The sequence below is a fragment of the Neoarius graeffei genome, chromosome 21, assembly GCF_027579695.1.
Source record: "Neoarius graeffei isolate fNeoGra1 chromosome 21, fNeoGra1.pri, whole genome shotgun sequence".
NCBI lineage: Eukaryota > Metazoa > Chordata > Actinopteri > Siluriformes > Ariidae > Neoarius > Neoarius graeffei.
This window is the reverse complement of record NC_083589.1, coordinates 62,325,013-62,338,591: the sequence shown is the minus strand read 5'-3', so window position 1 is coordinate 62,338,591 and position 13,579 is coordinate 62,325,013. Positions and strand designations below refer to the sequence as shown.

The following is a 13,579-nucleotide window of genomic DNA, read 5'->3' as shown; positions in this document are numbered from 1 at the left end:
TAACACAGAAGTGTTGTGGCACATTGATGTGGAACGCAAAGCCCACAGCCTCATTTCATTCAGAAAGCATAAACGTGCGGAAAAATAATAGACGGCTTTTAGTTCACTACTGCTCAACGCTTTCACAGCCCATCTGATGGTAGTGATGTAAAACGTGTGTGGGTGGGTGGGTGGACTTTGGCTTGTACTTTTGAAGTGAAGTTTAAAATCCGTGCCTGTGTGCTGTACTTGACCTAAGTCCCACTCGCCTCTAAAAGTGATTCAGGAGCATGCTGTGCGTAACTACAGATTAATTTTGGAGGCACGAGGAAACATCCCAAATAAAATCAGGATTATTATCGAACAATCTTTCCATATTAATAATGTTGCCATGAAATACATTTATAACCAGGCATGCAACAATATCTTGTGTGACGATAAATCGTGCTACAAATTTGACAATGCGAATCGATAAATTTAAAAATAAATCATGATGGGGGCGTCGTGGCTCAGGTGGATAAGGCGCCATACCATAAATCCGGGGACCCGGGTTTGATTCCGACCCGAGGTCATTTCCCGATCCCTCCCCGTCTCTCTCTCCCGCTCATTTCCTGTCTCTACACTGTCCTATCCAATAAAGGTGAAAAAAGCCCCCCCCCCCCAAAAAAAAATAAATAAATAAATAAATCATGATTATCAGGCTGCGTAACTTTAGGAAAACCTAACAGCGGAAGGTGCAACAATGTACAGTAGCAGGAATGCGTGTGACTTCACTGTAGGTGGAAGCAACACAGCTCTAATGCAACGAAAATGCACACAAAAATGTGAAAGAGCTGCTGTGTGATTGTGTACAAATAGATTTAATAAGAAACTGGAGCTCGTTCTCTTGCTGTCTTTTTTTCAGAATGCTGAAAGCTAGAGAAGCAAATGGAGGAAGTACAAATGTTCAAAAGGTTTAAGAAAAGACCCATTTGGGTGTTTTCATTTTTAATGAGGGAAACAATGTGGGCAATTATTGTTGGTTATTAACTTTTTTTTTTTTACAAAAAGGAATATTTTTGTTGATTTAATAGGAATTTTTTTTTTCAAAATTACTGTGTGGAAAATCGAGTCATGAATTGGGTGAATCGTTACAGGCCTGTTTATGACGCTGAAAAGATTGAAGTTAGATGATAATAATGGGGGGGAAATTACACTTTCTCCTATAAATCCCGATCCACTTTTCTTACAATACAATATTGATATTGCTGTGGTTCATTTTATGATCATGAATAAATTAAAATGTAACTTTATTTGTATCAGAATTGTCTCGTGTCAGTATTGTAACACAGAAGTAGGAAGTTGGAGCTCATAACGATGTCATTACTTGCGTCCACCACGTCTGAGGTACACAACGGGGACCGAAACATCCATCCGTGTTTTATCTTTTGGTTGGCAAGAAGCTAGCCACCTAACTAAGTGTTTTGTCTCTTTTTTTCCTTTCTTGAATTGCCGAGCTGTAGTCAGTGTTTATAGAGAACAGGGTAATGGATCTGTCTGCTGATCGAGCGAATGAATATAGAATATGGACTCCTTTTAAAGGTAAGATGTGCAGCTTTGTGTATTGCTGATGCTGTGAGCAGTGATTTTGATTGAAGTCCCTCCCTGAACTCAGAGAAACAAAAAGTTGAGAAGACTACCCAGAGTTCCTGAGTTGGAATTTCTCATCATGTGGCTGTTGTCCTTTAGGTTTTCCTGGTTGGAGGTTGGGAATTACAAGAAGGGGGATCTGAGGCTGCCTCAGCAGGGGAAAGAGGAAGTATATTGTGTTGTAATGTAGAGGAAGGAAAGGATTTGTAAGCTCCTATTCAGAGAATGGATTTCATAAAATCGGTGAAATTTAGTTCCGTCTGAAATGTGGTGATTGTGATATCTGTTTATTTCTGTAATATCTCACAAAATATCAGGCCATTCTGTGGCTGGGAAGTTATTTAATTTGAGGGGATTAAAGCAAATAATGTGCATGAAATCGCTCGCTTCGCGCAGTCAAGCAGACAGAGGAAGTCCGTGTGCGCATGCGCAGGTTTACCTTCTTCTTTTGGGTTTTACAGCAGCTGGCATCCACAGTGTCGCATTACTGCCATCTACAGGTTTCCCTTTGAGCGTGCACTGACAGTTCCATCATTCTGTCGCTAAATGAACACACACGACCTCCGCTGTGCTCGCGGAAAATGACAAGTGGATGCGATACTCGACTATAATATAATATTATGGTCTAGCATGACTTCATGGTCAATTTGTTTGCATTTCTCCATAAAAATTATGGCAGTGCAGGATTAGAAAAGGAATCAAAATAGAGTAGTGGTGAGTTTGTGTGTTTGTTTAAAAATATATTTACCTGTTTATCTTCCATCAGTTTGATGCGTGACACGGCGTGCTGTCGGTGTTTTGTGGTGAAACAAAGCCAGGATCGTGTCTGGCTTCAGCGGTTTCTGCCTCGTGTCTCGCTCCTTCCCAGTGATTTGTGGAGGACTTGTATGGGGGGGGATCTTCTGTAAAATGCTCACTGGACAATTTGCTGCTTTTTCCAGGAGTAAAGTTTTCTCGCTTTACGTTTTTCTTCTTTGAGGAGATATAGATAAAGGCAGTACTCCTTCACAAACCACGAGTTATATGACCAAATATAACATACAGACAAAAAATAATGCTTGGGAAAAAAAGAACGATGATTTGCTTTGGCTGCACGCAATGGTGGATCCAGGACAGAATGAGGAAGACGTGCAGAATCCTATGCCACGCAGTGCCATCCTCGTTTTCGTCTCCTAATACATCCATCTTAATTTCCCTGAGGGAACACTCCCAAAGGGATCAATAAAGTTTATCTAATCTAATGTCTCTGGCTAATCCAGTACAGCCACGGCCAGGGAAATGGCCCAATGGACTGATATTACAAGATGTTTTTTAAGCTAAAGTCTGCTTAAATTTGTTTTTCTTTCGTCTAGAACATCTTGTCTTGATTTATAATGATGAGATGTCATAACCCCGTAATTTCAGAATGTCCTGGTTAATCACTTTTTAAATGTAACCCCCCCCCAGCTGTTTGATAGCAAGCCTACAGGATATATCGTTTATCATAGAAATGGATTTAATCACCCACTGTTAGCTTTAAATAAGGGGTCACATGTTTGAAACTAAACACAGAATAATCTTGCTGATTTATCTTTTATTTTGGCCTTAAGGGTGTGCAAACTTTTGCACTCTGTACTGTAGTGGTCCTGTAAATGTGCATCAACATCCATCTGCTGATCAGTGACACCTGTGTGTGTGTGTGTGTGTGGTGTGTGTGGTACAGTGAGCTGCTTTTGCACTCGAGCTCAGGTTTAATTATGGATGCCACCTACAGGTGAGTGATGGAAGTGCAGGTCACTCCAGGGAATCAGGGAGTTGACTGAGTTCATTATTAAAGAGGAAGGCTCACTGAATACTGAGTCCTGATAGGAGACAGGCTGATTTGTGTTTTGTTTTATGGCCACTTGGTCTGCGTCAGCTTTGGTTTTAGCTCCTTTTAGGAGTCTCTGTCTTCCAGGTATAACATTTGTAGCTGTTTTGTGGCCGGAGATGATGATGATGATGCGTACTAAAGTGTGAATAATCATTTAAAATATTTGCTTCTAGAGATTGTACTGATCCTGTATCCAGGAGAAAAAGGTGAATTGGATATCGGGGAGAAAAAAATAGAGCAAACATGATCTGATCCTGTAACAAATACTACACACACACACACACACACACACACACACACACACACACACACACACACACAGGCTGAAATATCAGTCGTACATATTAAAGGAGCCTTTTTTTGGTCTACAGTTAAGTCTCTTTAGTGTATGCGAAGACTGATTTTTATTATATTTATACTTTAGAAGGGATTTTGTGTATGAATGAGTTTAATAGAATTAAAAATGTTTTATTTATTTATTTTTTCCCAGAACTGCTTCACTTCAGTCATTTTTAGAGTTTCATAGTTTTTAAAAAGGGGGGAAAAAATCCTAAGGTTATCTAGATCAAGGTTTCAGTATAAATATCGTAACGTCAGTAATTACGTGATGGCAGTCAAGAACTGCTGAGCACGAACATCCTGATACCGGTGTTGCTCCGTCAGTGCACGTCTTTGTCTTTTCTCCTTGAGCTGAGATTAAATAAATATTTTTTGGTGTTTGAGAGAACTGGGTCACTTTTGGGGTGGGTTGGGGGTCCCCCCCCCCCTTCCGTTCCACGTTATTCCCACTCCATCGGTTTGAGTGCGTCGTTGGTTCACTGGTGGTCGTGGTTGGTGGTTTGTGGTGTTGCGTGCGATTGATCTCTTTCGCTTGGCAACACAGCCGAGCGGAAGCGTTTCAGCCAAGGTTTGTGTCGTGGTTTGAAATCGCACTCGTGCTGGAGTGCGAAGGTCTGATCAGGTCAAGCAGCACACTGCTGAAAAGCTGTGTGTAGTAGAGATTCGATCTTTCTGTAACCTCACCTCAGCTTCCTTACCTCCGTTTCACCCTGTGTAGGATGTGTGCTCTTATCCTTTACCTAAATGGGGTTCCCCCCCCTTTTCTTGCTTACATTTGAGCATGTGGTACACAGGAACACATCTACCAAGTGTATTCAGAAGATGTCGTAAGGAGAACTTTCATGCTTTGATTTCATAAGTCAGCTGACGAACGTCATTCCCGGTTCAGTTCCAAGAAACCCCTGCAAGCAGCTCATCCTGTTCGGAGAACTTGTAGCTCTGATGTGGCAAAATATGGTTCCTAATTTTCAGGATCAACTGACTGCTTCATCCAAGTGATTTATTCCATCCATGTACAAGGCCTTGCATGTTCTCTTTCTCTCTCCCCTTCTTTCTGTCTGTGTCTCTCTTACCCCATATTGTGTGTGTGTGTGTGTGTGTGTGTGTGTGTGTGTGTGTGTGTGTGCTCACCGTGGCCAGGATGTCTTCGTGGCTTTGCGAGAGGCCAAATTAAAGAGCGAGAGAGCCTGTTTTCCTGGGAAGGGAAGCCGGCGTTGGCAGTCCCAGTTGTCTCTTGGACTCGAGTTGAGTCGAGCTGCAGAAGTTGGGGGATTTATGATATGCAAGAAGTCCACACTCTTGCTGGAGAACAGTCTCCATAATACCCTAGTGAATGGCTTTTATTGCTTGCTTGTCACTGGGTGATCAGCAGAGTGGCAGCCAAAGAGCTGAACACTTCCTCCCCCTCTCTCTCTCTCTCTCTCTCTCTCACACACACACACACACACACACACACACTACTCAGAGTTATCAGTCTGACTGTAAGCTTCTTTCGAAGCTTGGCTCCCATCATATTTTTCATCCATGTTTAAAGTGCGAGTCAGAACTGAAGTGACCTTTGAGCTTCACGTCTGTACACTGAGGATATTTTTACCACACGATACCTCATCCACTTCCTTTTGTGTGCTTAATTGGTTGTTTGACTGAGACCACTTTTGAGAAAGTTCCTTTTTCTCCCATTTGATTTTGCTTTGTGTGTGTGTGTGTGTGTGTGTGTGTGTGTGTGTGTGTGTGTGTGTGTGTAGTTGGAGCACATAAGGACAAAGATGGCTTGCTGTCAGTTCTGGCTTCTTTTATTTCCTCTGTCTGGCTTGTGTCCTCCTCTCACTATGACCCCTCGTCCTCTTTATGCCACTTTTTTGATAGAATTACCTTTTGTGCTGGAATGAAATGGAAGAACTGATGCAAAATGACAAGCTGCATTTCACTTTGAGCCATCAGGGATGCACGGACTCGCCTGGACGGGTTCATGAAGTGACCTGATGCTAACATCTGCAATAAAATCCACTTCTTCCCTTCTTGTCGCCTCGTAAACACAGTGGCGTGCGCGCGGTCAGAGATGCAGATAACCTCTCATCCAAAGCAGGCAGTACATTTCTGCAGTCTCTTCTGAAGTCATGTGTATGTGTTTTTTAAGATGAAAAATAGATTTGTCATGTTCCAGCAGCTCGCAGTCGAAGAAATGTAAGAGACGGTGATTAAAAACACAGAACATACAGATTAAAATATTGCACAAAATATTCTATCCATTTCCAGCATTTTCACCTCACCTGCTGGCTTCAGGTTGACTTTCCAGCATCTGTGACTGACTGAGAGGTTTCTCCTCACCACACCGCATGCTTTCATCACCAAGCTAAATTCACACTTGAACATGTGAAAGGATCTTTCACCGTTGGAGGGCACATGGGATGTGTTCATTCTGTCGGAGTGCCTTGCTGAACAACAGAGCTCTTTTCTTCCACTGCTACCTTTTGCACTCGTTTGGATTCTCGGTTGTATTATTGACCTCATCGGGAAGTTTGCATTGTCTTGGAAGCTTAAATGTCTCGAGTCAGTTATGTCCGATGGCTTATTAGGAAACTCGGAGTATGCGCTGTTTTTTTAAAAGTTTACCTGAACTAGAGGTTCAAAAATGTGTGGAGGATCTCATCTCATTATCTGTAGCCGCTTTATCCTGTTCTACAGGGTCGCAGGCGAGCTGGATCCTATCCCAGCTGACTACGGGCGAAAGGCGGGGTTCACCCTGGACAAGTCGCCAGGTCATCACAGGGCTGACACATAGACACAGACAACCATTCACACTCACATTCACACCTACGCTCAATTTAGAGTCACCAGTTAACCTAACCTGCATGTCTTTGGACTGTGGGGGAAACCGGAGCACCCGGAGGAAACCCACGCGGACACGGGGAGAACATGCAAACTCCACACAGAAAGGCCCTCGCCGGCCACGGGGCTCGAACCCGGACCTTCTTGCTGTGAGGCGACAGCGCTAACCACTACACCACCGTGCCGCCCTGTGTGGAGGATAATTTTTTTTTTCCTCCCCCTTCCTGCAGGGTTTGGGATCTGGAAGGGAATGAAACCATACTGTTACGATTGTGTTCTCCAGGAGTCACCGTGTGCTGGCATCCTGAGGAGGTTTTTAAGGTAAGCTGAAGTAGTGTAAGTATCCTCTGTTCAACCTCAGGGTGTTGAGTGCAGAGTAAATACTATCTCCTCCTTGATGTCAGTCTTTTCCTGAAGATATAAATAGGGATCCAAGTATTCTATCCGCATTCATGGGATATGAGCAGTCATGTGCTCTGATTGGCTACTACTGGGATATCAGCTCATGTACTGTGAGTAGAGAAAAACAAAAAGGCGGAGCGTGTTGCTGAACCAACCGAGGATGAAATAAAAACTCTCCTTGAAAACAAAACCCTGAAAATTATCAAGTATTGCAAAGAAACAGAAATGGCTAAAAGAATGGAGGGGTGTGTCATTTGCCCCCCCCCCCCCCCCCCCCCCCCCCCAATCTCTCTTGCTCAATCTCTCTTGCTCCACACTCCAGCCCAGTTGGTGGCAGTAATGCACCTTTAAGTTAGTTTTGCCAACTGCCAAAACCCCCAAAGAATTCTCACATTTTTCACAAACTGCTGCTGTCACTTTGCCGGTTTGTTTACATTCTAAGCAGAAATTATTTTGTTGGAAGTTTTGTATAAAGTTTTTATTGATCAAATTTGCTAAAAATAATGCTGTTTTCTCAAAATCCAGTGAATGTGGATAGAATAAAACAGTTATTCCACTCAATCTTGTGGATTTATAGCACCATCAGCTCATGTACAACTTGATTCCATGGAATAACTGTTAAATATATCATGATGTATGATGAGATCATCTCTAAGAACCGTTCTGTTTCCTCCTCCCAGCTGATGGTGGCTGAGAAAAAGGGCACGATACGTTTCTATGACCTCGTTAACCAGCAAGCCATTCTGTCTCTGGACAGCGGGCAGATGCCCCTCATGTCTGCTGACTGGTGCCTCACCAACACTGTTAAAGTGGGCGCTGTGGTGGGCAGCGACTGGGTGATCTGGGATATTACACGGTCTAGGTAAGGGGTATTTTTTTTTTTTTAATAAATTCTTTTAAAATATGTCTACGTGACTGTGATCGAGACTCGTACACTCTCATGACGCGTTGGCTGAGGTGTACCTGCTTTCACAGAAAGGGGTGAAAAATGAGCAGATGTTAACAGATCTGCCACAGTTTCAAAGTGATTTGTGGTGTTTGAAAGGGCTCTCAATTTCAGGATAATTGGCTGAAGAAGAAAGCTGATGCACCCAACACCCTTTCTGTAACTTTGCAAATGTGAAATTAATCTGATTTTTACTCTTGATGCCAAACAGCATGCGGAGGAATTCTAGCTGTTTCTATGATGAGGGTTTATGACTTTGTGACCTGCTACTCAAAATTTAAAACTGCAAAGAGAGCTTTTAAATATGGGTTATAATTAAGTTCTAGTCCCCTGGTATACACATCCTGAGGGGGAGAGAGCCCTCATAACGCTCCCACTGGGCTGTGCAGGAAACCACGCTGAAAACCGTGAAAATCTGCCGTCACGCAAAAACCTGGACGCTAATTTTTGAGGCAAAAGATTTACAAAAATAGTTATTGTCATGATTTTCTCATAGAGAAATAATATAGGAACGCTTCCTAACAGAGAAAGAAAAGAATTTCAAATCACGCAGAAAAAATTTTTTAAATGCATAAATTAGCTCCAACTGTTTTAACACAACTTCATGCCGATTTTACCCAGAAAAACTATCGGAGCCAGAGTCATGATAACACGCTAAAATGTACCTTGTAAGGTTGTTTAACCAGAGAAATAAAAAAAAAAGAACTTAATTCTATCCATAAAATATTTATGAATTGAATCTTCAGGAGTCAGTGGCGTGGAACGCGTGGAAGACAGTCGTCATTTTGTTGGACAGGTGACAACTTTCACCGACCCTGCCGCAAATACATGCATCTCGGACATCTCGCACAGTGACATCTCACGGGTGTGTCTGGAGATCCCCATGACCAAGTGAGCTCAGTCAGAACACTTCCGAGTAGGAATTAGTGAGCACCTGTTTCACACGTAACAGCTGGACGGAGGGTTTTGACTGTACATTTAAAGACAAATTTATCAGGGTCCCCCCCCGGTTCACTTCCAGCCGGCACGGTGGTGTAGTGGTTAGCGCTGTCGCCTCACAGCAAGAAGGTCCGGGTTCGAGCCCCGTGGCCGGCGACGGCCTTTCTGTGCGGAGTTTGCATGTTCTCCCCGTGTCCGCGTGGGTTTCCTCCGGGTGCTCCGGTTTCCCCCACAGTCCAAAGACATGCAGGTTAGGTTAACTGGTGACTCTAAATTGAGCGTAGGTGTGAATGAGAGTGTGAATGGTTGTCTGTGTCTATGTGTCAGCCCTGTGATGACCTGGCGACTTGTCCAGGGTGAACCCCGCCTTTCGCCCGTAGTCAGCTGGGATAGGATCCAGCTCGCCTGCGACCCTGTACAGGATAAGTGGTTATGGATAATGGGATGGATGGTTGGTTCACTTCTCATATCCAAGTGACTGGTAACAACCAAAGATGGCATCCAAGCCAAGTACTCATCCATCATCTTGTGGAAAACATTCTCCATCTGACCGTGTTAATGGACTCAAACCAAAATGGAGAGATCAAGAAAATATATTTATGTGATGGATTTGGACTCCTACAGCTTTACAACAGACTTTTCACATGATTTCTACAACTTTCAGTTCAACATGCAGTTTCTGGACACTTTCCAGTTATCTGGTTGTCCAAACATCGTTTTACACGAAGAATCGCATGAAGGCTTTGAAAAGTCTCGAGGCCGATTAACGTTATCGTTTGTGGTGGAGTTCATGATGCCGGAATAAAACTTCTAAAGGACAATGCTGGTTGTATTTTTGCAAGGGTGAGTAATGTAAGCTGAAGTGTAGGATGCGATTCGAGTCGGAGCTGCAGTCAGCGTTTTTGCAACAATGACTTACATTTTATTTCAGGACATTTCAAATGTAGCTCAGTTACGAACCGACCTCAGACAACCTGAAAAAATACGTAAACATTCACATTTCAGTCCAGGCCGACCTACAAACTAGTTTCATCAGTGGTTTGTTTTATGACCTCAAAACATAAGAAAAGTAATTTAATGTTCGTTTTGATTTTAGATCCATAAAGTTGTACATGCCGTGCCTTTAACAAAATGTTCGCTGCAAACACGAGCATGTGGGCTTTCTATTTCTTTTGAACACTGAAAGGTTTGCAAGCCATTTTTCACGCCCCCCCCCTTTTTTTTGCGCCTCTTTCAACTTTTGTGCACTACTTCTTTTGGTATTCTATCATCCACCCCCCCAATTTGAACGGTTTGAACATCCAAATACAGAGCAACAGTCTGGTATATTTGGAGTAGGGATGGTGAAAACTAAAATTTTGACCGACCACCGAGCCTCATTAGCCGGTTAAAGTTGGTTAACCTATGAGTTTAAACGGGGATGCAAACGGCGTGCCTTTTGGCGGATGCCGCCTTTTTCACGGCTGAATCGTGCAGATCCGATTTTTTTTTTTTAGGGGGGGCGTTGGAGTGTCTGAATAATTTCATCAGAGTAAATTCTGTATTAAAATTACTAAATAAGCAAATGCCGTTACAGTCCATGAAACATAGGAAGTATGAGAAGAAAACAGTAAATCAGAAAGCTGCACACGTTTTCGTGGAAGCTGCGCAAATGTGCGCAGCTTTCTGATTTACTGTTTTCTTCTCATACTTCCTGTTTCATGGACTGTAATGGCATTTGCTTATTTAGTAATTTTAATACAGGATTTACTCTGATGAAATTATTCAGACACTCCAACGCCCCCCCTAAAAAAAAAAAAAATCGAATCTGCACGATTCAGCCATGAAAAAGGCGGCGTCCGCCAAAAGGCGCACCGTTTGCATCCCTGTTTAAAATTCTAGAATTGGAATTATTAGAATCTATTCTAAATCTAACCGCGAGCATCCGCACATTCAGTCCCAGTCGCTGCCCTCCACTCACATTACCTTTTCTACAGCGCGAAACATTTAGTCAAACGCGGCACTAATGTCGAGGGGTTTGTATTGGAGCGGAGGACAAATGGCTCCAGCTTAGAGACAGTTTCAGTTGGCCATGATGGCATTGAAAATAAAGTCAAGTGCTAGAAGTGCATAACATTCAGTGATGGGAATAACGGCGTTAAAATAAAGGCTGTTATAACGCCGGGTAATCTAATTAATTAGCTACAATTGTTCTAACGCCGTTACCAATATCAACACGCCATTACTGCATGGTATTGAAGTTGCTCTGAAGCCGTCACCGACTTGGCTCACAGACATAAAAGCTGCGTTTGTCACTCCCCTCCAGACACCGCTGTCATTTCATTCTCTCCCCTTCCCTCCAAAAGTCGGCATCTGCGCCTTTAGTTTGTGTGGAGAGATCTGATCTGCAATAACATGCATTGTTGGCTACAGACCGAAACATACTTTCAGAATGCACTGGCCAAGGCAGGACTAAACTCCATGTGCCTTCTAATAATAATTTTAAAAAAAAAAATAGTAATTTGTAAGCTAAAGAGCCTGTGTCTGCACTTTTCTCTCGCTGAGTGGCAGCTGTCTTCAACTGGGGCGGGAGGGCGGGACATGACTGAATGGGTGTTTCTGATTTGTCAGCTGTTGTCCTTACACCGCATGGCATGCCCCAAGTGTTTACAACACAGAATTCCAGGTTCTCTGCTCCAAAATCGGCAGCTTCAAAATTATTGATTTTTTTTTTTTTTAACCGACAACCAAAAAAAAATTAACCGGTTAACGTTGATTCGGTCAACCATCGGTCAAACGGTCATCGGTTAACATCCCTAATTTGGAGGTGAAACGCAAGAAACTACTGCAAAGTAGTGACTGTGCACAAACCTGATGCCAGTCAGCTGGAAATCTGAATCCAGAATGGGGCAAATCGCTACCGGAAGTGATGTTTGTTGCAAACAAAATTCCGCCTTTGAGAACTACAATAAACTCATTTAATTAAAAGTTAACAGCTTAATGTTGACTATCTACAGTGTCTGTCTGCATTCAGAAAACCTTTATTTTTTTTTTTTTTGCTAATCATTTGATCTATATTGAATGTAAAATATTGCTGCCATTTGTTAAAGTGACCCAGGTTGATGTATTAAAAAGATGAACAGTACCCTGTGGCGTTAGAATAACCCCAGATACCTGAATCACATGCTGTATTGCCCGCTGCCTGTGAAGGAGAATGAGCTGGAAAAACACCAGGCGCTAATGTTTACACTCCGGTACGGGAAACAGCTGAAGTTTTATCCTCCTTATAATATAATGAGTGAGTTGACAACAAACATGGTGGGACCGGTGGCCTCCGACACAGAAGCGAGCGCTTGAGAGCCAGCAGGATTTACTCAGCTTGCCTGCCGTTTTTTTTTTTTTCTTTTCTTCCCCTCCTGCTCTTTTCTGGTGTGTTTTGCCTCTGATGTCAGATACTTCCTTAAAAACGTCGTGGATTTTAATTAATTAATTTATTTATTTATCTCAATTTAGGAGTCTTCGTTCGATCTGGATGATCCACCATGTTTGCTGTGGCTCCACGATGGGGACCTCTGACCCGTACATGACCTCATGTGATCCTTTCTCTTCCTGAACTGGCTGCTGAGCGAGCAGTTTATAAACAGACTAACGTGCGGTTCGGACGCCCCGCGTTAGGAAATAAAATGTATTGAGACAAGATGATGCATACCAGCTATGGGGATGGGTATCAGCTCAAACAATTCAGAAAGGGGAGGGGTTTAAATGATTCCTGAACCAGCACATCGACCTGTGTCACTTTAAACAGGAACGTCTGAGTTCTGCTTTGAAAGGGATGCAAAGTTTGAGATTAGAAGCTGTACTGAGCCGACTTATGGGAAATAAATCCTAAAGCGCAGACACCAGGAGATGATAAATGCATTAATCTTTTTCTAATAGTTATCCTCAGGAGAAGAGGCCAGTGCATTTGGACAAAGCACGACTCTTCAGGTAAACAGACATTCCGTTTAAATTTCTCCCCGTCCTCATTAGTAAAGATGACGTGGTGATTTATGGCGTTTGTGTGTCTGTATTGCCCGTCTCTTAGATGGTCGAGAGCAAACGAAAATCTTTTCGCCACCACCGGCTGCCCAGGAAAGATCAACAGTCATTTACTGGTGCATCACCTCGGTCACCCTCAGGTAAGTGAAGTGTGTGTGTGTGTGTGTGTGTGTGTGTGTGTGTGTGTGTGTGTGTGTGTGTGTGTGCGCGCATGCACTTGCGTCATTCCTCACTGTCGTTTCAATGTCATTTCAGCCGGTGATGATCGGCTCGTCAGTTGTGGGCTCGGGTCTCAGCTGGCATAGAACCCTCCCCCTGTGTGTGATTGGTGGAGACCGAAAGCTCTCCTTCTGGATGACTGAGATGTGAACCAGCTTTTCGTCATGCCTCAAAAGAATGCTTTGTGGGTTTTATCCTCTTTTTTTTTTTTTTGGTAACTTACTACTTTAATAAATCCACACCTTTTTCATGCTCATGATGACTAGTTCCATGTTTTTATCCATCCCAGTCAGACAATGGTTCTTTTTCCTCTGTTCCTTTGACTCCACCCCCGTCTTTCTGCAATTTTTCCCAATTACACTGCAGAGGAGAGAGAAACAATGACCTACTTTCAATTGCTGTTTAGGACAGCAGGATCTGGGAAAATA

The 13,579-nt window shown here is 43.0% G+C and overlaps 1 protein-coding gene across 3 annotated transcripts in view; it reads left to right on the top strand.

Moving 5' to 3' along the window:
- The window catches only part of nup37 (nucleoporin 37), a 50,329-nt gene that overhangs the window by 28,839 nt on the left and 7,911 nt on the right, over nucleotides 1-13,579 (top strand). For 2 of the 3 annotated variants that reach the window (XM_060903466.1, XM_060903468.1), the window contains exons 6-10: nucleotides 6,859-6,949; nucleotides 7,711-7,892; nucleotides 12,831-12,881; nucleotides 12,979-13,072; nucleotides 13,188-13,407. In XM_060903466.1, the coding sequence (XP_060759449.1) occupies nucleotides 6,859-6,949; nucleotides 7,711-7,892; nucleotides 12,831-12,881; nucleotides 12,979-13,072; nucleotides 13,188-13,301 (532 nt within the window). In that variant the 3' untranslated portion in view covers nucleotides 13,302-13,407. Of the gene's footprint in view, nucleotides 1-6,858; nucleotides 6,950-7,710; nucleotides 7,893-12,830; nucleotides 12,882-12,978; nucleotides 13,073-13,187; nucleotides 13,408-13,579 lie in introns of those variants that run through there. The other variant, XM_060903467.1, reaches the window with a different exon arrangement.